Here is a 24,675-nt window from a genome sequence, read left to right as displayed (position 1 = left end):
GGTGTCTGGGTCCCTATCAAGGACACCCTTGGTGAGACGAGGCATGTCTCGAGGCATGCTGATGGGGCTGAAAGAGAAAGACCTTCCCAGCTGGGTTAGGTCCAGACAGGGGCAGAAGAGACAGACTGTGCCTGTACGAAGGCTTGAAGGCCTTGGAAAAATTCCACCCAAGAAAAAGCCGCCGGGTCCATACTTAACTCTGGGGGGACTGGGGCAGGTGCAGCTGAATTGCCCTCTCCCGAGGTAGATCCAGCCCCGGGATTACTCAGATCCAGGCTGCTACCAGATAAGATTGTGGCAGACCCATCTTCTGAATGGGAGGAGCCCAGCTTGGAAAAGTTCTAGGAATTCAATCCTCCCTGGGCTTCCTCATAGTGAAGCCCCCTTCCCTTGCCCGAATGGGATCAGGAACGTCGTTGATACGGCGCACCGTGCAAGGAAACCAGAGGAAAGACTTACTGAAGCCCTTCCATGTGTCTGAATCGGGAGGAATCCTCTTCTCTCTTTACTTATCTGGGTTCAGTGCTTACCGGCTGAGTACAGAGACGGTATCCGGCTGCGGGGGAAGAGGGCTTTGGCCATCACCACTTCGCTCGGCTTCCTGCACCCACTGCCTTTCAGTTGCTTCAGCAGCAAAGTCCACGCCGGAAACCAGCTACCAGACCAAAGTACACCTCTGAGGGATCTTGGAAATCGCCTCAGGAATTATCAACTGGGGGAAGGTATCACCACAGGAGAACGGGACTCAATATTTCTCCAACTTAAATGTAAATTTTCCTCTTGTAATGAGTACTGCAATCCTGCTATGCCACCAATGCTGGTGTAGGGAAAGCACGTCCACATCTGCTAGGAGACAGAGAGATACTGGAGGGCAGAGGTCACTGCAAGGGTATAACTAAGGTGACGTCAGCTTTGAAACCAGACTGTCTCCATCTGCTAGCAGGGGAGCATATAACCCAGTGTTCCAGAGTCCATTCGGCTACACACTAGGAAACCTGGAATTTTTACCTTTCACGTATTCATAAAATGAGAATTATACACATCTATAAAAGCATGTTAATATTAACCCACTGATTTTGATGTCTTTTTAGGTAGAAATGACCACCAAGTCCATGAGAATTTGCTGCTTTTTGCACCAAGGATTTAGCATTAAACCCAATGGTTGTAAGTCTGTGAAGGATTTCAAAGGGGCATGGGATAAACACTGTGGATCTCTAAAGGCTAGAGCAGGGGTCAGGAACCTTTTTGGCTGAGAGAGCCATAAACGCCACATATTTTAAAATGTAATTCCAAGAGAGCCATACAATATGTTTAAAATTAAATACAAGTAAATGTGTGCATTTTATGTAAGATCACACTTTTAAAGTACAATAAGTCTCTGAAAATATTACACCAGGCCTTAAGACACCAATACATCTCCTATTAGGAAAACGGGCCAAGTCAGGCTGCTATAGAGTCCTACACAGAAACTACACGCCAGCAGAAAACCTCACCTGAATCACGTGCTGTCCCTCACCTAACATAGAATAAAGAGACCAAAACGCATAACAAGAAGCATGCAGACAAAAACTGAATTGGAAACTGCAACAAGCCAGAGTCTCTGTATGCAGTGTAACAAAGGAAAAAGAAACATCACACATCCTTATAAAACAAATCAAGAAATATAAAATTATCAGCAGTAAAACTGTACTAACAAAAAGAACATATTTCGAAACAGCTGATGAGTGGAATATCCAATAATTAAAAACTCATATAAACATTTCCAGATACCAACAAAATATTTCAAAATAGCAGACACAAAGATCCAGTAATGAAAAATAATAAGGATACAAAAATTTTTTTGCTCTGCATACCTGGGAACGTTTGATATCCAGGTGTCCTGAGATTGTTCTGAATTAGCAGGAGGTGGGGTGGTTTGCTTGGAACTTTCTCCTCTCTCAGTCACATACCAGCGCTCTCTCTCACACTGGCTCTCAATGACACACCTATACACACATGCTCTCAGTCACTCACATATACAATGTTTTTTCTCTCTCACTTATATAGGCTCTTAATTACACATTTACACACATGCTGTCTATCTTTTCACGCTTACACACACACAGGCTTTCAATCACATAAATACATGCTGTCTTTTCTCTCACACACAGACTCTCATTCACATGCTTACAAACATGTCCTCTCTTTCTCTCATTTACACACAGGCTCTCAATCACATACTCACATGCTCCCTCACCTAAATCAGCTCTCAATCACACACATACACACATGGTCTCTCTCTCTCATTTAAACACAGGCTCTCAATCACATACTCACATGCTCCCTCACCTAAATCAGCTCTCAATCACACAGACACACATGGTCTCTCTCTCTCATTTAACACAGGCTCTCAATCACATACTCACATGCTCCATCACCTAAACCAGCTGTCAATCAGACACAGACACACATGATCTCTCTCTTACTTATACACACAGGCTCTTAATCATACATACACATGATCTCTCTCCCACACAAAGGATCTCAATCATACACACATACTCTTTCAAACAAACAGGTTTTCAATTACAAACTTACACATACAGGTTCCCAATGGTAAACTTACATTCATGCTCTCTCTCTCACAGGCAGGATCTCAATCACAGACATACTCTCTTTCACATATACAGGCTCTCAATCATTCACATACATGCAATCTCTCACTCACACACACAGGATCTCAAACACACATGCTTGCTCGCTCATTCATTCACTCTCTCTCTCCCCCTTCCCCCCCCCCCCGGGAACTCGCGGCAGCAGCAGCCACCTCCCAACGCTAACCTCCTTCATTTTCAGCCCGCGCGGAGGCGAAGGCGGAGTCCCATCGGCCGCGGTTGAAGATTTTCATTTTCCTCCGAGCCGCGCTGCAGTCTTTTTCCCGTCGGACACTAGCGTGCCTGCGCGGGTCTTCCCGCGCAGGCACCCGATGCTCTCCACTTCCTCTTCCGGCCGCGGGAAGAAGAGAGCACCGGCGTGCTCTCTTCTTCCCGCGGCCCGGAAGAGGAAGTGGAGAGCATCGGGTGCCTGCGCGGGAAGACCCGCGCAGGCACCCGATGACTCCAGCGCTGGCGCCCGGCTGACACCCGATGCCTCCCGCGCAGGCACCCGGATGACTCCAGTCGGCGTGCTCTCTTCTCCTCCCCCCCGCGGCCCGGAAGAGGAAGTGGTGAGCATCGGGTGCCTGCGCGGAAGAAGAGACCACGCTAGTGTGGTCTCTTCTTCCCGCGCAGGCACCCGATGCTCTCCACTTCCTCTTCCGGGCCGCGGGGGGGGGGGGGGGGGGGGGAGAAGAGAGCACGCCGGTGCCGCTGGACTCCAGCTGTCCTGCCGCGTTCCGCCCGGGCTGACAGCATTTTAAGCCCGGGCAGCGGAGGACCGGGGAGCAGCTGGGTCAGCGGGAACCGCGAAGTATGGCGACACTTGTCTGCGAGCCAGATGCAGCCCTCAAAAGAGCCATATCTGGCTCGCGAGCCATGGGTTCCCGACCCCTGGGCTAGAGGTTGGGAATAAATAAAAAAGCTTAACCTGCACGGAGCGGCAGTTACTACCATGGGAAGCTTGCTGGGCAGACTAGACTGACCATTTGGTCTTTTTCTGCCATCATTACTATGTTACTATGTAAAGAAGTAAAAATGGCAATTTGTCACAGAATTATTGGTAAAATTAAATGTTTATGCATCCTTTACCTATTTTATTTGTTTCTGTTACGAGAAACCTATGTGTTTCTACTACAACTGGTCATGTTGTCTGGAGCCCATGAATGTGGGGGTTTTCATTCATTTCAGTTTGCATTTTGCCTCTCAAGGGCAATGGAAGCAATTATGGACACGTAGGCCACAATTCCATCATAGCTCATGCACCACTGAGAGGCTCTGGCTCTGGCCATCCCCATAACGGTTGCATCTACACAGTTTGTTTTTTTTTAATGCCTTGACAAATCTAGGAATGTATTAATTATATTCTTATTGAAAAGAAAGAAGGTTGTTTCAAAACGTACTGCTCCATCGACGCCAGTTCAAGCACCACCGACTGGGGGGGGGGGGGGCCATCGACCTCGGGAGACGCTTCACCAGGAACACCGTGGACAGGGTGACAGTCTGTCCCTGACTCCATCGAAGACATCGGGGTCATCGTCCTTGGTGCCGGAGAAGGACCGGAATGAGCACAGAGGGAAACACTGACACCGGCTGGCGTCCCCAACTGATGCTGGCACCAATATCACAGCGGAATCGACTTCCATCGAGCCACCTGCGAAGAGGGCCCAGGGAGAGAAGCCCCCATCCTCCTCTGGACCCGGGACCCCTAGGCATTCCCCACCAATACCGGGGCTGGGCACCGAGACTCCACGGGCCCCCGTGGAAGCTCCGGTGACGCCTAGCCTGCCACCTACCCCAGCATCCGTGCCATCCATGCCGGAAGAGTTGGACCGCAAGGTCCAAGAGGCAGTGCTAAAGCCCTACGAGGCTTCCAATCGCCGCCGCCGGCCCCCATACTGGCCCCCTTGATGTTCGCACCACTCCTTGAGTGCCTTGATACGCTCATCGGTGCCCTACAGACTCCTCTGCCACTGGACACTCTGGCACCGAGTCGTCCATCGAGGCCTGCACAGGTCCCGATTCCAATACCAGATTTCTCGGAGGAGGAAGAATCGATTCCCCGCCAGATACCTCCACGGGAACCATCTATACTGGAGCCCATGCTAGGGCCATCGGGGCTACCGGTACCCAAGCTCACCTCATCTGCTCCGGTGCCCTCGATGCCAGCACCGATTCCATCGATGCCTTCCTGCCCTCTCGGCTTTGGCATACTTCCTCCTTCAGGAAGTCCACTGGGAGAAGGGGAAAGTCCCTATAATCCATGGGAAGATGCATCCTCAGATGATTCTTCACAAACCTCCGAGGACTTGCACTCAGAGCCTTCACCCCGGAAGAAAGGCGATGATCTCCTCCGGAAGACCTCTCCTTTGCCAGTTTTGTCAAACAGATGTCTGAGACTATCCCATTTTCACTAGTTACGGAGGAAGACGCTCGCCACAAGATGTTGGAGGTCTTACAATTCGTAAATGCTCCAAAGGAAATAATGGCAATACCAGTGCATGAAGTTCTTCTAGACCACTTGCACCGCCTGTGGGACCATCCATGTCCAAGGTACAGGTACCTCTAGTCAATAGAAAGACAGATGTTACGTACCTGGTACAATAAACCCCAGGTTTTCAAAAAGTCAGCTGCCCCACCACTCTGTAGTCGTGGAATCAGCTCAGAAAAGAGCTAAACCATCATGCCCACATTCCTCTGCTCCTCCTGGTAAGGAACAGAAGGCATTAGATGTTTTCCAAGGGTCCATGTTGATAGCGCGAATAGCAGCATATCAATTATACATGACCCAATATAGTAGATATCTCTGGAAACTAGTCCAGGAGTTTGCGGAGACAATACCTCTGCAACTAATAACTGGAAGGGGGACAATAAGTAAATCTGCAGCTCTAACACTAAATTTTAAAAAGGGAAACTTTGATAAAATGAGAAAAATAGTTAGAAAAAAACTGAAAGGTGCAGCTGCAAAGGTTAAAAGTGTTCAACAGGCATGGACATTGTTTAAAAATACAATCCTAGAGGCGCAGTCCATATGTATTCCGCGCATTAAGAAAAGTGGAAGGAAAAACGATTACTGTCATGGTTAAAAGGTGAGGTGAAAGAGGCTATTTTAGCCAAAAAAAACATCCTTCAAAAACTGGAAGAAGGATCCATCTGAAGAAAATAGGATAAAACATAAGCATTGTCAAGCTAAGAACTTCTCACAGTTATATCTTCAGTTTTGAATACCCATCCATCACCGCAACGCATCCCTACCTCCTTTCTCATTCAATTACTGCACTTAGCATTGAGCAAAAATTATTTCGCGTTTCAAGAGAAATTCTTTTTACAAATACGCGGCACTGCCATGGGAGCGGCCATGGCTCCTGATGTACCTAATTTATTTGTTACCGAATTTGAACACCAGCATATCTACCAAAATCAGTGGACACCATACCTAAAACATTGGAGAAGGTATATAGACGATATTTTCATTGTGTGGCAAGGGTCTCAAGCATCATTGTTGCAATTTCACAATTGGTTAAATAACTTAAGTTCCAGTTTAAAATTTACCATTCAGTTTGATTTCCAACAAGTAGCGTTATCTAGACATCCTGATCAGAAGAAGTGGCAACACAGTGGTCACTACCTTGTACCGTAAACCTAATCAACGAAATAATTTGTTACGGTATGACAGTTTCCATCCCAGTACCTTTAAATCCAATCTTCCAGTGGGACAATTTCTGCAGATACGGCGTCTATGCACCGACAATACAGAATTCAAATCACAAGCAGAGCAACTGGTTAAACACTTTTTGCAGCGTGGATATCCAGTCTCAAGCGTTAAAAAAGCGTACCAAAGAGCACTGTTCTCTAACAGAGATTATTTCTTCCTTCAGAAAAATGTGGGGGATTCGACCCACAGACGTTGGTCACTAAGCACACACTGGCTACCCCGCTTATCAGCAGAGCTATCAGAAAACATTGGACAATACTACAAGAATTACATCCATTGTTCCAAGAGCCTATTCGCATTGCCTACCCGTGTTGTAGAAACATAAAAGACCAGATTGTACATTCCAGTGATCGTCAGTCCGTGATTTTGTCAACAAACATTAGTGAATGCACCAACTGTTCCCTGTGCAGCCTAAAGTCTACCCAAACCACCATCAGGATTTTATCAGGACGCATGGTCCCGTTACCGCAGGCAACATGTAAAACCTCATTTGTCATCTACGCCATCTACTGTCCCTGTCAATTGATTTACGTGGGCATGACCAAGCGTGCTATTCGCACGAGACTTACAGAGCATAAATGTTGTATTAACACAAAACGAACAGAGGAACCATTGGTAGCTCATTTCATGGCAAATAACCACACCTTCACTGAGATCCGCTGGACTATTTTGGAAATAGTACCAATGCATTGGAGACGAGGCAATAGAACCCGACGTCTCAGACAGAGTGAGCAACGCTGGATTTTTCAATTGAACACTGTAATGCCACACGGCTTGAACAAGGAAATTGAATGGGTCCACTTCATGTGAACCCATTTACTTAGTCAAATTGCACACACAGCTGATGTATGACACACGATATAAAATCACTAGTAGTCTCGCGATAACCCCACCTAGACGCCAGTAAATGAGGAAAAGGCGGCAAGGTCTGGTAAGTCAGCACTGGAATTTCATTCACCCATGAAAATTGTAAATTTGTGCCACTTTATAGTTGAAAGTATGTGCGGTAAATAATTACATTGAGTAACGCTGATGTTTGTCCACAAAAAACTTTTCAGCAATATAGCAGAGTAAGTGGAAACGAGAAGTAGAACCTTTCGTTGAAAAGTTTGGAAGAATTCACCTTGATTACAGCCCCTGAAGCAGCACTAGCGAAACGTTCGTCGGGCTGGAGCAGGGCTAATCGCCCTCTGAGAGAAAACTGTCTTTAAATGATCATCAGAATGTAATTGTCCTTGAGAGTGCGGTTGCACCGAGTGAGAACTGAAGAAACGTCATATAAAGGAAGGTACCATTCCACTTTTAATTTTAAAGAAAATTTCGTTTGAAAAAAACAACATAAAAATAAGAAAAAAGTGTTTAATAATAAAGGACATGGACCCATGATTAAGCATGACCCGAGGTGGCAATACATGATGGCAAATGACTCAGTATGCCCACGGGTGTTATGATGGTCCTTTAAAAGTAACAACCAGATTGCACATTGAAAGAAAAATTGAATTGCATAACGTTTTCCTGTTGGATTATGTACTCGTTGTGACAAGAAGTAACAGTTCCTTTCCTTGGTAATTGAAATCTCCCATTATTACTGCCCTACCAGTTTGATTAGCTTCCCTAATTTCTCTTAGCATTTCACTGTATCTCACCATTTTGGCCAGGTGGATGGTGTATATGCCTATCTCTAAACTATTCCCAAACACACAAGGGATTTCTACCCATAAGGATTTGATTATGCATTTAGTCTCATGAAGGATCTTTATCCTGTTGGACTCTATGCCACTGCAGACAAAGCACCACCCTGCCACCAAGATGCTCCTCTGTCATTGAGATATAATTTGTACCCTGGTATAGTATTATCCCATTGGTTATCCTCTTTCCACCATGTCTCTGCCAATTAAGTCCGTCATCGTTCACAGCTATACACTCTAATTCTATCTTACTTCTTAGACTTCTGGAATTAGCATACAAACATTTCAAAGGGTGTTTTTTGTTTGTATTTACATTCTGCTTTTCAGTTGACAGGGATAAACTGGAATATTTTAGCTCAGGTGAGTTTTTAATTATAGGTACTTGGACTACTTTTCTTATACTTTTCTATATTCAGCAGGATGTTTATCCTTTTGAAAATCCAGGAAAACATTTAGCTGGAGAAGTTATCAGTCCTAATGTTTTTGAATATTGGCCTAAAAATTCTTGATTTTCCTAAGTCTTCATGCCCTTTGTCATAGCACTGGTTCAATAAAATGCCTTAATGAGGCCCATAAGTTTAATTGGACACAGCTGGGCTGAATTTAAGTAGTTGAACTGGTTCAAATCCTCCTAAATGAAGAAACAAGCTGTTTGTTAAGAACATAAGAAATTGCCATACTGGGTCAGACCAAGGGTCCATCAAGCCCAGCATCCTGTTTCCAACAGAGGTCAAACCAGGCCACAAGAACCTGGCAATTTTCCAAACACTAAGAAGATCCCATGCTACTGATGCAATTAAGTAAATTTGATTAATAGCAGTTAATGGACTTCTCTTCCAAGAACTTATCCAAACCTTTCTTGAACCAAACTACACTAACCACATCCTCTGGTAACAATTCCAGAGCTTAATTGTGCGTTGAGTGAAAAAGAATTTTCTCCGATTAGTCTTAAATGTGCTACTTCCTAACTTCATGGAATGCCCCCTAGTCCTTCTATTATTTGAAAGTGTAAATAACCAATTCACATCTACTCATTCAAGACCTCTCATGATCTTAAAGAGAATATAAAGCAAAGCTCAAAAACCATGCAGAACAAGGAGCTGCCAAATAGAATAACTTTATTCAAAGGTATTGTTTGGGGGAAAGCTATAAAAAATTTTTGTGTGTGTCTGAATACCCCTTGGGGCACAGTCATGTTCATCACCACCAAGACATTGCCGTGATCAGGCCATTCCTCTAAAGTCTGTAGCCATAGATAAGGAACTGCTAAAGAAGGTCCCTGCGAGGTCTAAGATTATTTTAAAAGAACTACAGAGGTCTCTGGCTGAGACTGGGGAAAATGTACTCTATTGAATAAAATTTCAAGATTATTCCACAAACGTGGCTTGTATGGGGAGGGTGACAAGAAGGTAATCACTGCTGAAGAAAAAGCCATTATGTCGTGCTGCACAATGCCTGCAATGAAACACTTACGGGTAGATTTTAAAAGGGCTGCATGTGCGCATGCAAAGTTCCCTGTACGTACCTGGATCAGTCCAGACAGTGGGTTATATCCCCCGACCAGCAGATGGAGTCAGAACAGAGTTTGAGAGCGTCGGCATATAGAGTAGTGCACCCTCTGCTGGAGCTCAGTATTCTTCTGACTCCAGCAGATGTGAGTGGGGGGATCCACTAGCTCCCCCAGATTGACAGGGTTTCTTAATTTTTGGTTATTTCTTTATTTTTCTCCACAGTATTTCCCTGTCTTATGTTTCTCTTCATTTTGGATCCTTAAAATTAAAAAAAAAAAGACTTTTCAATTTTTGAGGAGGCGTGTGTCTGTGGCTCTGCCTTCTCTATTCTGTACTCCTTTCCTCTTCCGTTGGGGTAAGTGGAAGTTTTTTGAGTTTCTTTCTCCACAGGTTTGCTTCTTTTTGGTGGTGCCCCGTGGATGCCGGTGGTTCCGGCCGCTCCACGCGTCGTTTGTGGGTCCCGCGGTTCGCAAGCTCCGCCCGCGGGTGTGTGCTCAACTGAAACGGGGGTTTTTTCCCCACAGTTCCTGGACCCCTTCGGCGGGTTGTTAGGGCCATTCCAGGCCCCCCCGCGGCACTAGCTTGTTTTTGGCCCCCCCCCCCCCGAGGCTTTTTTCCCGGTGCTGACATGCCGCGGTCCTCGAGGTGTGAGGCCTGCGGCGAACCGGGGAATCGATTTCTGAGGGAGGGGCTTTGTGAGCGGTGCTTCCCCGACGGGGAAGGCACCCTGCAGTCCTCCGGTGCGATTTCGGACCTGCCTCCTCCTCAGCCCGGGCGGCGCGGGCCGGCCACGACGCCGCCTTTGGCGGGAACGGCGGCCATTTTAGGGGGACAGCGTGAGACGGACTCGCTCCCAGATGCAGACAGGATTGGTTGCACTGGCTCTCAACAGGCTTTGCCCCCGGCGGGCGGTTTGCCCGACCGGGGCTCCCAGGACGGTCCCCCCCCAGGGATTCCAATCAGCTCCCCGTTTTTCTCACCTGATTTTATTCTGGCAATGCACATGGCTTATTTGCAGGGTATGGGAGCGCAGGCGCCAAATTCCCTGGGGGCCCCTCCCCCCAATGTTCCTAAACTTGCTGTTGGTCTCACCGCCTCGCCCGTTACGCCTGGATCCCTGCCGGGTCCCTCTCCCGTGCCACCCCGGCGTACCACGGGGGTGGCTTCGCCGGTGAGAGACGACTCCCCGGAACCCCCGGAGGCGCATCCGGATGGACATATTGAGGGGGACGACCCTCGAGCCCTACGGATTTTTCAAAAAGAAGAGCTGGATGAACTCATCCACCATATTATTCAGGAGCTGGATCTCGACCCACCTCCAGATCCGCCGATCCCTGTGGCTCCTGCCGTCGCCACCTCTTCTCGCAAAGGGGATCCAGTACTTGCCGCCCTCCGTCCTAGGGCAAGGGCTTTCCCTATCCATGAGTCCTTCCTACAGCTTCTCACCTGGGAGTGGGACACTCCCGAGGCGTCCTTGAAAGTCACACGTGCCATGGAAAAGCTATACACGCTCCCTGAGGATTTTTTGGATCTTATCAAGGTGCCCAAGGTGGATTCAGCGGTGTCGGCAGTGACCAAGAGGACGACCATCCCGGTCACGGGTGGAACGGCCCTGCGGGATACGCAGGACCGTAAACTAGAAACCTTCCTCAAGAGGGTCTTCGAAGTCTCCGCCCTAGGTATGCGGGCCGTGATGTGCAGTTCGCTCGCGCAAAGGGCCAGCTTACTCTGGGTACAGCAGCTTCTCACCTCTCAGGAGTTGCCCCCCGAAGAGGCCGCCCAGGCGGACCGGCTGGAATCTGCCATAGCATACGGGGCGGACGCCTTATATGATCTCTTTCGCGTAATGGTTGTAGCAGCCCGACGGCTCTTGTGGCTTCGCAACTGGGCGGCGGATGCTTCCTCCAAGTCGAGCCTTGGCACCCTCCCCTTTCGGGGGAAGTTTTTATTTGGAGAGGACCTGGATCAGATCATCAAGTCACTGGGGGAAAATTCGGTGCATCGGCTGCCGGAGGATAGACAGCGTTCCTTCAGGTCATTTTCTTCCGGTAGAACCAGGGCCAGGGCACAGCGACGTTATAGGTCTTACTGGCAGTCCGGTTCCCGGACACAGCCGACAAGATCCCAGCCTTGGTCTCGTTCCTTTCGTGGGCGGAGGCCCGCAAGAGAGGGTCCAGGGCAGGGAAATCCGCCCACAAAGTCCTCCCAATGATGCCAAAGGAGCCCACTTCTCACCTCCCCGGATCGGAGGCTGCCTCATGGACTTCTACGAGGAGTGGGCAGTTATCTCCACGGACCAGTGGGTGCTGGACACCATAAAGAGACGGTTACGCCTTGGAGTTTGTCCGCTCCCCGAGGGACCGGTTCATCTTCTCCCCCTGCGGTTCGGATCTCAAGATGATAGCGGTTCAACAAACACTAGACTGACTGCAGGAAATAGGGGCCATCGTTCCCGTCCCCTTCGACGAGGTGGGCTTGGGCCACTATTCCATTTACTTCATCGTTCCCAAAAAGGACGGTTCCTTTCGGCCCATCCTGGACTTGAAGGAGGTAAACAAGGCCCTCAGGGTCAGCCGGTTCCGCATGGAGACTCTTCGATCAGTGATTGCTGCAGTGCACAAGGGAGAATTCCTCGCTTCACTGGATCTCTCGGAAGCATACTTGCACATTCCCATCCTGCCGGCTCACCGGCGGTATCTTCGCTTCAAGATTCTCGGTCAATACTTTCAGTTCAAGGCGCTTCCCTTCGGTTTGGCGACCGCACCTCGGACCTTCACAAAGATCATGGTAGTGGTGGTGGCGGCCCTCCGCAAGGAGGGTATCCTAGTACATCCACACCTAGACGACTGGCTGATTCGAGCGAAGTCCTTCTCACATGGTCAGACCTCAGTGGCCAGAGTAGTACAATTCCTACGCTCTCTGGGCTGGGTGGTGAACCTTCCAAAGAGTTCCCTTGTGCCCTCGCAACACCTGGATTTCTTAGGAGCGAGCTTCGATACCCGGCGGGGTATGGTGTTCCTGCGCCAGGACATGGCGCAAGCCCTGAGGGAGCACGTGTCTCGGTTTTCGGCTCCGGGACCCTTATCTTTGGAAGAACCAACCGCCTGGAATTATCTGCAGCTCCTGGGAGTAATGGCCTCCACCATCGACATGGTACCCTGGGCGTTTGCACACCTGCGTCCACTGCAGGCGTCCCTGCTATCCCGTTGGAAACCAGTCTCCCAGGAGTATCAGGTGATCCTGCCGCTTCCACCATTAGCCAGGAAAAGCCTGGATTGGTGGCTTGTCCCCTCGCATCTGGCTCGGGGAGTCTCGCTCGAGGTTCCCAATTGGGTGGTGGTGACCACCGATGCCAGCCTCGCGGGATGGGGCGCCGTCTGCGAAAGAAGCGCCACGCAGGGGACTTGGACCCCAGAGGAGGCAAAGTGGCCGATCAATCGCCTGGAAACGAGAGCCGTGCGTTTCGCTCTCCAGCGTTTTCTTCCCCTGGTGCGACACAGAGAGGTGAGGATCCTCTCGGACAACGCCACCACCGTGGCCTACATCAATCGTCAAGGGGGGACAAGAAGCAAGCATGTCTCCCTTGAGTCAACTCCCCTGATGGAGTGGGCGGAGAGCAGTCTCGTCCGGATAGCGGCCTCTCACATCGCCGGGGTGGACAACTTTCAAGCGGACTTCCTGAGTCGTCAACAGCTAGACCCCGGCGAGTGGGCTCTCTCCGACGAGGCAATGCATCTCATCGTCCGTCGTTGGGGGACTCCACGCCTCGATCTAATGGCGACCTTTCTCAACGCCAAGGCTCCACGCTTCTTCAGCCGCAGAAGAGAGCGCGGCGCGGAGGGGGTGGATGCCCTCGCCCTTCCGTGGCCGTCGGATCAACTGCTCTATGTGTTTCCTCCTTGGCCTCTGGTCGGCAAGGTTCTCCGCAGGTTGGAACATCATCGAGGGACTGTAATTCTCGTCGCCCCGGAATGGCCCCGTCGGCCATGGTTCGCAGATCTACTTCAGATGACGGTGGACGGCCCACTTCGCCTGTCCCATCTTCCTCATCTTCTGCGTCAGGGGCCGGTATTTTTCGAGCAGGCAGAACTCTTCTGTCTTGCGGCCTGGCTTTTGAACGGCGCTGTCTCCGCCACAGAGGCTACCCGGAGACAGTGATCTCAACGATGCTTCGTTCCTGCAAGCCTTCGACCTCCGTCGCTTACGTTCGAGTTTGGAAGGTCTTCGAAGCCTGGTGCTCCGACCGCGGGGTCCAAACCATGGAGGCGACTGTCCCGCTGATCCTTCATTTCCTACAGGATGGTCTGGATAAGGGTCTCGCCTATAATTCACTCCGGGTTCAGGTGGCGGCCTTGAATGTCTTGGTACAGAAGGACTGCTCTCTACCCCTTCAGCCGGATATCGCACGTTTTCTGAAGGGTGCCAATCACCTACGGCCACCGGTCAGGGATCCTTTCCCTTCTTGGAGCCTCAACTTGGTGCTGCGAACGCTGTCGGGCCCTCCTTTTGAACCCCTGAGGGGGTCCTCCCTCAAGGACCTGACCCTCAAGACGGTTTTCCTGGTAGCCATCTCTTCTGCTCACCGGATCTCAGAGCTCCAAGCCTTGTCCTGCCGGGACCCTTATCTGCATTTCTCCGACTCCGGGGTTTCCCTTCGTACGGTGCCATCCTTCCTAACAAAGGTGGTCTCGGCCTTCCACGTCAATCAAACGGTGGAGCTTCCAGCGTTCGCTCCAGAGGAACCCCGGTCTCTCCGGCTCCTGGACGTCAAGCGTGTGCTGCTCCGTTACCTGGAGGTTACCAATGACTTCCGGGTATCCGATCATTTGTTTGTCCTCTGGTCAGGACCGAGGAGAGGTTCTCAGGCATCCAAGACGACTATTGCGCGCTGGATAAAGGACGCCATCTCATCGGCTTACATTGCGGCGGGGCGGGTGCCGCCTCGCAGCGTGTCTGCTCATTCCACGCGATCCCAAGCGGCGTCCTGGGCGGAATCTCGCTCTGTTTCCTCCCAGGAAATCTGCCATGTGGCGACGTGGAAGTCGTTGCACACTTTTTCCAGACATTACAGACTACACCTGGCGCCTCAGTACACGGGTTCTTTTGGCGATCAAGTTCTCCGAGCAGGTCTCTCAGGACCCCACCCGGTTTAGGGAAGCTTGGGTACATCCCACTGTCTGGACTGATCCAGGTACGTACAGGGAAAAGAAAATTATTCCTTACCTGCTAATTTTCGTTCCTGTAGTACCATGGATCAGTCCAGACACCCGCCACTAGGGGTTTCATTAGGTCCTGCTCGGATTCTTCCAGGTAACTTTCATTCTGTTTGTTTCTGATTATTGTTACTGTTCACAGCTCCTCACAAGTTGACTGTTGGTGGTCCCGTTGACTGTTTGTTTACTTATATCTTTCTCTGTTCCTTTTTGGGGACGGATCTGGATCCAAAATGTTGTGTTTTGCTTTTGGGCTTTGCTATGCGTAATACTGAGCTCCAGCAGAGGGTGCACTACTCTATATGCTGACGCTCTGAAACTCTGTTCTGACTCCATCTGCTGATCGGGGGATATAACCCACTGTCTGGACTGATCCATGGTACTACAGGAACGAAAATTAGCAGGTAAGGAATAATTTTCTTATATGCGCTATTTTAGAAAGTATACATGTAGGTTATAAAATACTCTTCTCTGCAGCTCTGCGCACAATGCAGCTAGCAAATCAACTCCTTTTTATCACTTCTAAAGTCTAAAATTCTTTAATGATGTCAACTTTACAATGGATACCTCTGAATGTGTCTTTAACACCACCCCCCTACACCCAACCCACCTCCCAAAAACTCATCACGAACCAAAGTGCCCCCTTACAATGTTCCATATATAGAGTATCAGACTTAGCCTTATAAAGAGGCTTGCTCTCTCTCTGCCCTCCCCCCCCCCCCCTGACTCTTACGCCTACTGAGGAGCTGGCACATCAGTGCTGGTCCCGCCTCTGGAATGCCCATGCCCTGCCCCTTTTCCGCCTACTTTTTCTGGGCGTGTGTATATCAATGTTTCTCCCCCCCCCCCCCCCCCCCCCCCCCCAGCTATTTAAAATTCACATACTCCCGCGCAGTTCCACTTATACATGTATGTGGCCGTTTTTGCATGCACAACGCTTTTAAAATCTGTCTTAGGGGATAAGCATACATGGCAGAAGATTTTGTGGTCTGATGAGACCAAAGTGAAACTTTTTGGTCTCCATGCTAAGCAATATGTGTGACATAAACCAAACACAGCACATCATCCTGCTAATACTATCCTTACAGTAAAGCATGGTGATAGCAGCATTATACTGTAGGGATGCTTTGCAGCAGTAGGAGCTGAAAGACTTGTGAAGATTGAGGGAAAGATGGAAGATGCAAAGTACAGGCAGATCCTGGAGGAAAACCTGTTCCAGTCTGTATAGACCTGGGACTGGAGAGAGGATTCACCCTTCAGCAGGACAATGATCCTAGGCACAAAGCAAAAGCAACAATAGAGTGGGCTCAGCAAGAAGAAAGTGAACGCCCTTGAGGGGCCCAGTCAAAACCCAGACCTGAATCCAGTAGAAAATCTGTGGCAAGACTTGAAGACTGCAGTCCACAGGCAATACCCAGCCAATTCTGCTATGAAGAATGGCAAACATTGCACCATCCCACTGTGCATGGTTGGTAGGCACTTTTTCTAAATGACTCATGATTGTAATTGCTACAAGAGGGGCTTCCACTAAGTATTGAGTCATGGCATATGAAGACTTATGCATGCAAGGGTTTTTGGTTTTTATTTTTAAATTACTTTTGGCATATTTCTAGAATTGTTCTGTCAAATGGAAAAAGTGTAGAGTATGTTATTATGTAGATCAGTGAAACAAACTCCTACTTCAAAGCATTCTGATTTGTATTTTTTAGACAGCAGAATGTGAAAGATGCTCAAGGGTATGAAGACTTTTACAAGCACTGTTTATACCTGTCAATGCTCAGAATTCATATTTCTTCAATTCTTCTCCACACTTTTTTAAAATAAAAAATAGATGCATCAGTCAAAAATTAAATTCTACATGTACTGCATTTGCTAACCGCAGTGGAGTCATACACGGTGTAGCAAATTACCGAAAAGGCTTCAATGATAGCTTTTCATATAATGTAATTATACTCAGGATGGGTCCCTTTAAATAAAATTACTTTTTTTGGCTTTGATTACTCTTGGTCATATCCATATACATATACAGACTAAGGATGCTATATGCTCACATATAGCAAACAGTATGCTACTTACATTTTCTGTCAAGACGGAATCTTTGCCCCTTGCTGTCTATTACTGTATTGCTTCTGAAGCTTGTGGTATGGAAGCTGCCGTTCACTTCTACATCCACATCCTTTCCAGCTAAACAAGCTTTCTCCAAAGCGCAGTTTACGGTTGCTCCATAGTTTGTTCTGTCCGTGCCAGCGTAAGACCACTGAACTGCGGACTGAAGCAGCTCCTCTTCTTTTTTTCTTGCATGTTCAGCTTGGACGCCACAAAGCATTTTTTCAATGTGTAGTACCGCCTTAATGACATCACGAGGAAGACCTATCACTTCCACCTTTGCACATCCGTTACTCAGGATCGTGGCTATGGACACACCGGCACACCCCGAAGACAGTGCTTCATGCTCCCGTTTGCCACAATAAAATATGTGCTTGTCTTCTACAAGGAGATGTTCCTGGACAGGCAGCAGAGTGTCCTTGATCCATGCTCCTGCCACACTCACATTTGTACTGTCCTTTCCACAGATGGTGATGGCTGGTCCAATTGGTTCATGGTCTCTTTTCTCGTCATCAGAAAAAGATGACCAATTTTCTGAAAAATAATATTTGCGTATATATATTTTAAAAAATAATTATAAGGGAAGAAGTTTCAGACATTTTTGAAAAGAATATCTAAACATTTTTAGAATGATTTTTTACAGACAAAGCTCAGTGGCGTTAAATCTGAACAAGACAAAAATGTTACACTGGTAAGGAAGGGATAGGAGACTCAATATCACTACCATTCATTGTGAGGTCATATCTACATTCAAATGTCCTCAAATTTGGAGCCATCCATCATTAGTTGCTGAATCTAGAAATCCAGATGCCTCCATTTAGTCGACTATCTCTGTCTACCTCTAGAACACCTGGAAGGTGCACCCATTCCCTCTCAGTTTTGAGTTGTGCAGGGCCAGATTTTGCAGTGGCCGATCTGTAAGGCTGCATAGGGTGCTAGGCTCAAGGGGGTGCCATCGCACCAGCTTCCCCTCTCCTGCCAACAGTCCCCACCCCCGCGCCCTTCACAGCATTCATTCTGGATGCAGGCAGTAGCCAGTCCACCCAGCCAGAAATGCCGCACAAGCGCAGAATGCTAATACTTCCTGAAGAATGCAAAGGTGCATGCAGGAGAGGGACAGTTTTTCTGTACCATCACCATTAAGGACAGGAGCATTTGTGGAAGCTTCTCAGGCTAGCAGCCTGTGCAGGAACCACCACAAAGCTGAAGAAGGCTCCTGCAGTCTGGAGGAGCCGCCAGAGAGATTGTGAAAGGAGGGGGGGGGGGGGGGCAGTGACTTGAGATCTGCCTGCTGGGAGGGACATGGAGACATACATAGCTGGCAGAGGTTGGGGAAGTGGTGCTGAAGCTGATGCCGCATGCTGGATTGCTGGGCAGGAACCTAATGGTGCTGAGCTCTGTGGTAGGGGAAGCTGCTGAGCACTCATGCGGGGAGGGCAGAAGGAAGAGTTAAGGGCATACTTGTGCTCAATAGGGAAGGTGAGGGGAATTGATGGGCCCTTTGGGTGAGGGGAAGCGAGAGAGGGTAAAGGAAGTAATGGTGCTGGGCAGAGGGTGGCAGTAGGGTTTTCAATTGGCTCCAGATTTTCAGGACAGGTTGATCCAGTCCTGGTTTTACTCCCACTGCATACAAGGACTCGTAGTTTTGTTTTAATAAGGAATGCAATACAGATTTCAGAATCACAAGTGCCTATATGCATGGGGTAAAACCAGGACTTTATCAACATGCCTTAAAAAGAAAATCTACAACATCCTCCATTAATCCTCTCCTGGATGATAATAATCCTAAAAGGGATCAAGTTAATGCCTTCACACTCTGATTGAGGGGTAGGTATTTTCAAAATAAAAATTCAGAAAATAGTAAAATTAAAGTCCAGTTTGCATAAGATAAAATAATGCAGAAGGAACTTTATTTGTATCCAATTCTCAGCTGGCTCTGTTGCTTGGCTGTAAAGTTTCAAAAGACCTAAATTTAGGTAGCCTGTGGGACTGAACCAGAGAAGTCTTATGAAGCATTCTGCTCTCTGCTGGAAGAGTGCTGGATTCAGAGGACCAGCAGGAGGGGAAAAATCGTGAAGGGAACACGTCACCAGTTCTCATTTCAATTTGTCAGCATGATGTACACGTGACCATTCTGAAAACATAAAAGTGCTTTTCACAACTGAGTTTACATTATAGGAAACAAGTTACCAGTAAGTCTTGGCTATTTGACCAGGTTTTATCCAGTTAATTAAGTCAAACATATTTGCTGCTCAGAGCTCAACAGATGGAAAAGCTGCAAAGATTAGTTTTAAGGGCACTGCTGGGTTGAATAGGCTGAGTCGATGGATGCAAGATGTTTTAAGGGATTTTATTCATTATTTTTAACTTATTTTCAATTTGTATTTTAGTAGGTTGAGTGGGTGTGTAGATGAGTTAAGGGTGGGTTTTGGATCTTTTATGCATTCAGCTTTTAATTATAACCATTCAGATGGTTTGTTTTTGGATAAAGTGGATAATAAAATGTAAATTTTTTTATTTTTAGCCCGCCTTTCCAAATAATGCTCAAGGTGGCTTACAGCAATATTCGAATTAGGTACAATAAGTCCCTACCTGAAGGAGCTTACAATCTAAGAGGGCACCTGAGGCAACAGGAGATAAAATGCCTTGCCCTAAGTTAGGTTTGCATCAAGTCATGCTAGAAAAAACAGACTGAGCAAAAGTAAATCTATTAGTCAAATCATGCAATACCTGATTTATTCAGCTTTCATCTTCAAACCTATTCATTACAGCTGTTATATACCTTAATTTTGGTATAAAACACAAAAAAATTAGTATTGCTTTAGTTTAAGTATAATTGGTAATTATAATGGTATACTAATTTGCAACTTTATGCTGTCATCCGCCATTTGAAAAGCCCAGCACTCAGACATCTGTACAAGCATGATCTTTTGTAGCCTACTCAATACGTTAATTTGAATTTAACAAGAGTAACCCAAAATATGCTATTACTTTGGTTTTGGGTGCACTACGCCTGAAAATATTTTACACAACTGAATTCTCATATGTGGTGCATACAGATACATAAGAAAGGATTGCCAAAGAGGTAAAGCGAGGTGACAAAACATTTTTCAGATACATCAGAGAAAGGAGAAAAGTCCAAAGTGGTATAGTGAAATTGAAAGAGAAAAAGGATCAATATGTAGAGAGAGAAAAAGAAATGGCAGAAATATTAAATGAATACTTCAGTTCAGTGTTCACTAAAGAGGACCCTGGAGAAGGACCGTCACTAGTTAACAAGAAACTGGAGGGGAGTGGAGAAGATGAAACTCCGTTTACAGAAGAAAATGTATGGGAAGAACTAAGAAAACTGAAAGTGGACAAAGCCATGAGGCCTGATGAGGTTCATCAAAGGATACTGAGGGAGCTCAGAGATGTGCTGGCTGGTCCACTGCGTGACTTGTTCAATAGATCCCTAGAAACAGGAGTGGTGCTGAGTGATTGGAGAAGAGCGGTGGTGGCCCTGCTTTACAAGAGTGGGAGCAGAGAGGAGGCTGGAAACTACAGGCCAGTTAGCCTCACTTCAGTTGTGGGAAAAGTAATGGAGTCGCTGCTGAAAGAAAGAATAGTGAACTATCTACAGACAGAAGAATTGCTGGACCAGATGGATCCACCAGGGGAAGGTCCTGTCAGACAAATCTGATAGACTTTTTTTGATTGGGTGACTAGGGAATTGGATCGAGGAAGAGCGTTCAGTGTCATCTACTTGGATTTCAGCAAAGCATTTGATACAGTCCCGCACAGGAGGCGTGAATAAAATGAGAAGCTTACAAGTGAGTGCCAAGGTGGTGGCCTGGATTGCAAACTGGTTGACGTACAGAAGACAATGTGTGATGGTAAATGGAACTCTCTCTGAAGAGAGAGCAGTGTTAAGCGGAGTGCCGCAAGGATCGGTGTTGGGACCGGTCCTGTTCAATATCTTTGTGAGCAACATTGCGGACAGGATAGAAGGTAAGGTTTGTCTTTTTGCAGATGATATTAAGATCTGCAACAGAGTGGACACGCCAGGAGGAGTGGAGAGAATGAGAAGGGATTTAAGGAAGCTGGAAGAGTGGTCGAAGATATGGCAGCTGAGATTCAATACCAAGAAGTGCAGAGTCATGCATAATGGGGTGTGGAAATCAGAAAGATCTGTATTTGGTGGGGGGTGAAGGGCTGATGTGCACAGAGCAGGAGAGAGACCTTGGGATGATAGTGTCTAACGATCTGAATTCAGCAAAACTGTGACAAGGCGATAGCTAAAGCCAGAAGAATGTTGGGCTGCATAGAGGGAGGAATATCTAGTAAGAGAAAGGAAGCCATGATCCCCTTGTACAGGGCCTTGGTGAGGCCTCACCTGGAGTACTGTGTTCAGTTCTGGATACAGTATCTCCAAAGGGACAAAGACAGGATGAAGGTGGTCCAGAGAAGGGCGAACAAAAAGGTGGATGGTCTTCATAAAATGACTTGTGAGGAGAGATTGAAGAACCTACAAATGCATACCCTGGAGGAGAGGAGGTGCAGGGGAGATATGATACAGGCTTTCAGATATTTGAAAGGTTTTAATGATCCATGGTCAACAACAAACCTTTTTCATTGGAAAAAAAATCAGGGGTAACAATTTGAAACTCTAGGGAGGAAGACTCAGAACCAATGTCAGGAAGTATTTCTTCACGGAGAGGGTGGTGGATGCCTGGAATGCCCTTCCGGAGAAAGTGGTGAAGACTAAAACTGTGAAGGATTTCAAAGGGACATGGGATAAACACTGTGGATCCATAAAGGCTAGAGGATGGGAATGAAGAGAAGAGCCAAAGGGGTAGCTTGCTGGAATGGTGGCTACTACCCTTACTCAATAAGCCTTCACACAGTTAATGCATCTCCAAACATTGCTCTCTGCTTCAACGGCAAGGGGAAATGCGGAAAAGAGGATTTGCATTCAGACGACAACCAACAAGGACTGAACTACACAGTCTGGGTAAACAAATAAGTGTGGGGTAACTTGCTTATTGCGGCGGTTACTACCCTAAACCAGTTAAGTCTGATACTTCACTTTGAATGCATATACAACGTTACTCTCTGCTTCAACGGCAGGGGGAAATGTGGAAAAGAAGATTTACATTCAGACAACATCCAACAAGGCATTGATGTGTACAGTCTGGGTAAACAAGCATCGGGGTAACTTGCTTGATGCGGCATTACTACCCTTCTTCATTAAGCCTTATGCTTCACTTTTGATGCAACTCCAACATTACTCTCCATCAACAGCAGGGGGTGGCAGGAAATTCAAAACAAACAGTTACCAACAAGGGCCCTGAACTTGGTGGTCGGTGAAACAGGTAAGTAAGGGAAAATAAGTGTGGGAACTTGCTGGGCAGACTGGATGGGACATTTGTCATTTCTATGTTTCTATGTTTCATGGTGTACCATCTGTTAAGACAACACATGCTGCAGTGACATTTTTCTACATAACTGCTGCACTGATACCAAAAATAGCACAATGGGCACAGCTTTGCTACAGTTGAAAGATTTAGCTTGTGTTTGGGTTCCCTTTCTTGCTACTGTTTTTTTTTATAGTGTCACCTTAAAAATATGACGTTGTTACAAATGGCTTACTCACCAGTATAATTAGGCCTTTTCTGTGACATCTCCAGTGCATGCTGGAAGGCCTGAAAAGAGTTAAAAGAGGTGAATTATGCATCAAACCTGTCATTCAAGGATGGATCATGTTAGGGAGAATGGCTGGCTCATGAGCTGGGTATACTTCAGACCTTTCAGATAAGTGTTTCTCAGAGGATTTTTTTTTTTTTTTTACTATAGATAAGTAGGGAAGAATTAGGCATTATATATGAGTGATGGCATCTGGCGGCATCAAATAAACTCATCTCTCTCAACTGGTAGAGCATATGCGGGAATTCCCTCTCAGGCGTTGAATCATAAGCTTCTTCAGCCGCCACAACAGAACTTAAAAAAAAAAATAAAAAAAAAATTTCCACAACAATGGCAAGAAACAAAAAGACATAGTAAGTGGATTCAAGGACTGCGTATGTGGCAGGAAAATGTCCATTACAAATGGACATGAGCTCTGCTACCATTGTCTCAGATTGAACCACAACCAGGCCAACTGTGGACAGATATCCCCGCATACCCAAAGATCAAGGGCCTGGAAAAACAGAGAAAAACTGTGCAAGTCATGGTGAAGCCAGAATCTGTCTTCCTCCTGAAGGGCAGTCTCGTCTGCCTCACCGGCAATAGAGTGGAGCAGGAGAATAGGTCAAATCCTCTGGGTCAAGCAAACATGGCTGGCACATATTAAAAAAAAAAAAGAGCCGCCCCTCTACGAAGCTTCTGGGGGCCCGCTGGCACTGAAAAAACACACACACAGCCTCAAGTGCACCAGTGCTGTCAGCGCAGAAGGGTACATTGGTGACATCAATGTACCCTGACAACAATGGCATCACTTCATATTTATTTCCTGCCTTATCTTCTTTCCAGCTTGTTGCAAGCTTCAAAGTTCTCTTCCCTGTTGATTGTAACTTTTGACTCATTCCTACTTACTGTTTATCTTTCGTTTACTTGAATAGTTACCCCAGTTTTTTATTCTTGTTAATTGTAAACCGATCCGATATGGTTATTTACTATGAAGGTCGGTATATAAAACTGTTAAATAAATAAATAAATAAAATCAAAGCAAAAGCCCCAGCACCACTGATGCAAACATTGAAAATGACAGGGGGCATTGAACTCAACACAAATTACAGCAAAAAAAGAAAAAAAACTGAACACTGAGGGTTGACAGTGTGACTGTAATGTCTAGCGAGGATTGAGGTGGATATAGAAAGACCGTGGCGAGCCTCAGAACACTGATGCTCCACACCTTTAGCCATAAAATCATAAGAAACACCAATGCATCATACCTAGGGCCCCTCATTTTACTTTAAACTGATTCTCGCCCATAAATTCCTGAATTTGTCAAACGTGATAAGCACTTTAAACCGATTTTAACCCCCAAAATTTTAAACTGATTAAAGAGCAGCTCCAGAGCTGTAGATGCAGCAATTGCTGGAAAGCCAGTGGGGGGGGGGGGGGGAGCCAAAGTACCTGCAGTATTTCAAACCTCGCCCCCCTCCCCCACCACCATCAGCGAAAGCAACCGGTTCTCCAGGGTGGCTGACCTGGCACTGGAGAGCGAGCAGCTGCTTCCACCTTCCCCCAAAGCAGCCAAACTACCTGCTGCTTGGTGCCGCCAATGCAGCATCTGAAGCTGGCCATGCCTACCAAAAGCGCACTTCCCGGCAAGCTCCCTGGCCCTGCACACACAAGCAGAGACGTAGAGCACAGGAGTCTCAGTAAGCGTCCTGCTGAAGGAGAGAGAGAGAGAGAGAGAGAGAGAAGCCTGGAGCCACCACTAGTAAGGAGGAAAGCTGTTACAATGAGAGGGGGAGGGGAGAGGAAAGGGATATGTTAAGGGATGGGACTAGAGTTAAGGGTGCGGGTGAGTGGGGAAATCTGCTTAGTACTGTTTTATTGTCCTGTCTTCTGTCCACCAAAATAAACTCAGATGTTTATTTACCCAGAAAAATGAGTCACATTTTCCCACCGATTTTCGACTGTTTTTGTTCTTGTCATAATAAACCCTAATAAATTCCCAGGAAAAATGTTTAAAATTTAAAAAAAAAGACTGCTATCAGGAGCAGAAGGGGGACATGCTCCTCCTACCACTATTGATTATCAGAGCACTCTCACCAACAAAATTACTGGAAAAAGGGCTACGTTCAGAAACACCAGATCCCA

The 24,675-nt window shown here is 47.1% G+C and overlaps 1 protein-coding gene across 4 annotated transcripts in view; it reads right to left on the bottom strand.

Annotated features, from left to right (window-relative positions):
- Positions 1 to 24,675, bottom strand: part of PARP9 (poly(ADP-ribose) polymerase family member 9) — a 110,501-nt gene that overhangs the window by 14,500 nt on the left and 71,326 nt on the right. For all 4 annotated transcript variants that reach the window (XM_029605299.1, XM_029605297.1, XM_029605296.1 and 1 more), the window contains exons 8-9: positions 22,502 to 22,550; positions 16,837 to 17,400 (exon numbers count right to left, since the gene is read on the bottom strand). In XM_029605299.1, the coding sequence (XP_029461159.1) occupies positions 16,837 to 17,400; positions 22,502 to 22,550 (613 nt within the window). The remainder of the gene's footprint in view (positions 1 to 16,836; positions 17,401 to 22,501; positions 22,551 to 24,675) is intronic.

The sequence above is a fragment of the Rhinatrema bivittatum genome, chromosome 6, assembly GCF_901001135.1.
Source record: "Rhinatrema bivittatum chromosome 6, aRhiBiv1.1, whole genome shotgun sequence".
NCBI lineage: Eukaryota > Metazoa > Chordata > Amphibia > Gymnophiona > Rhinatrematidae > Rhinatrema > Rhinatrema bivittatum.
Note: the sequence above shows the minus strand (reverse complement) of the source record. Positions and strands in the feature narration are given on the sequence as shown.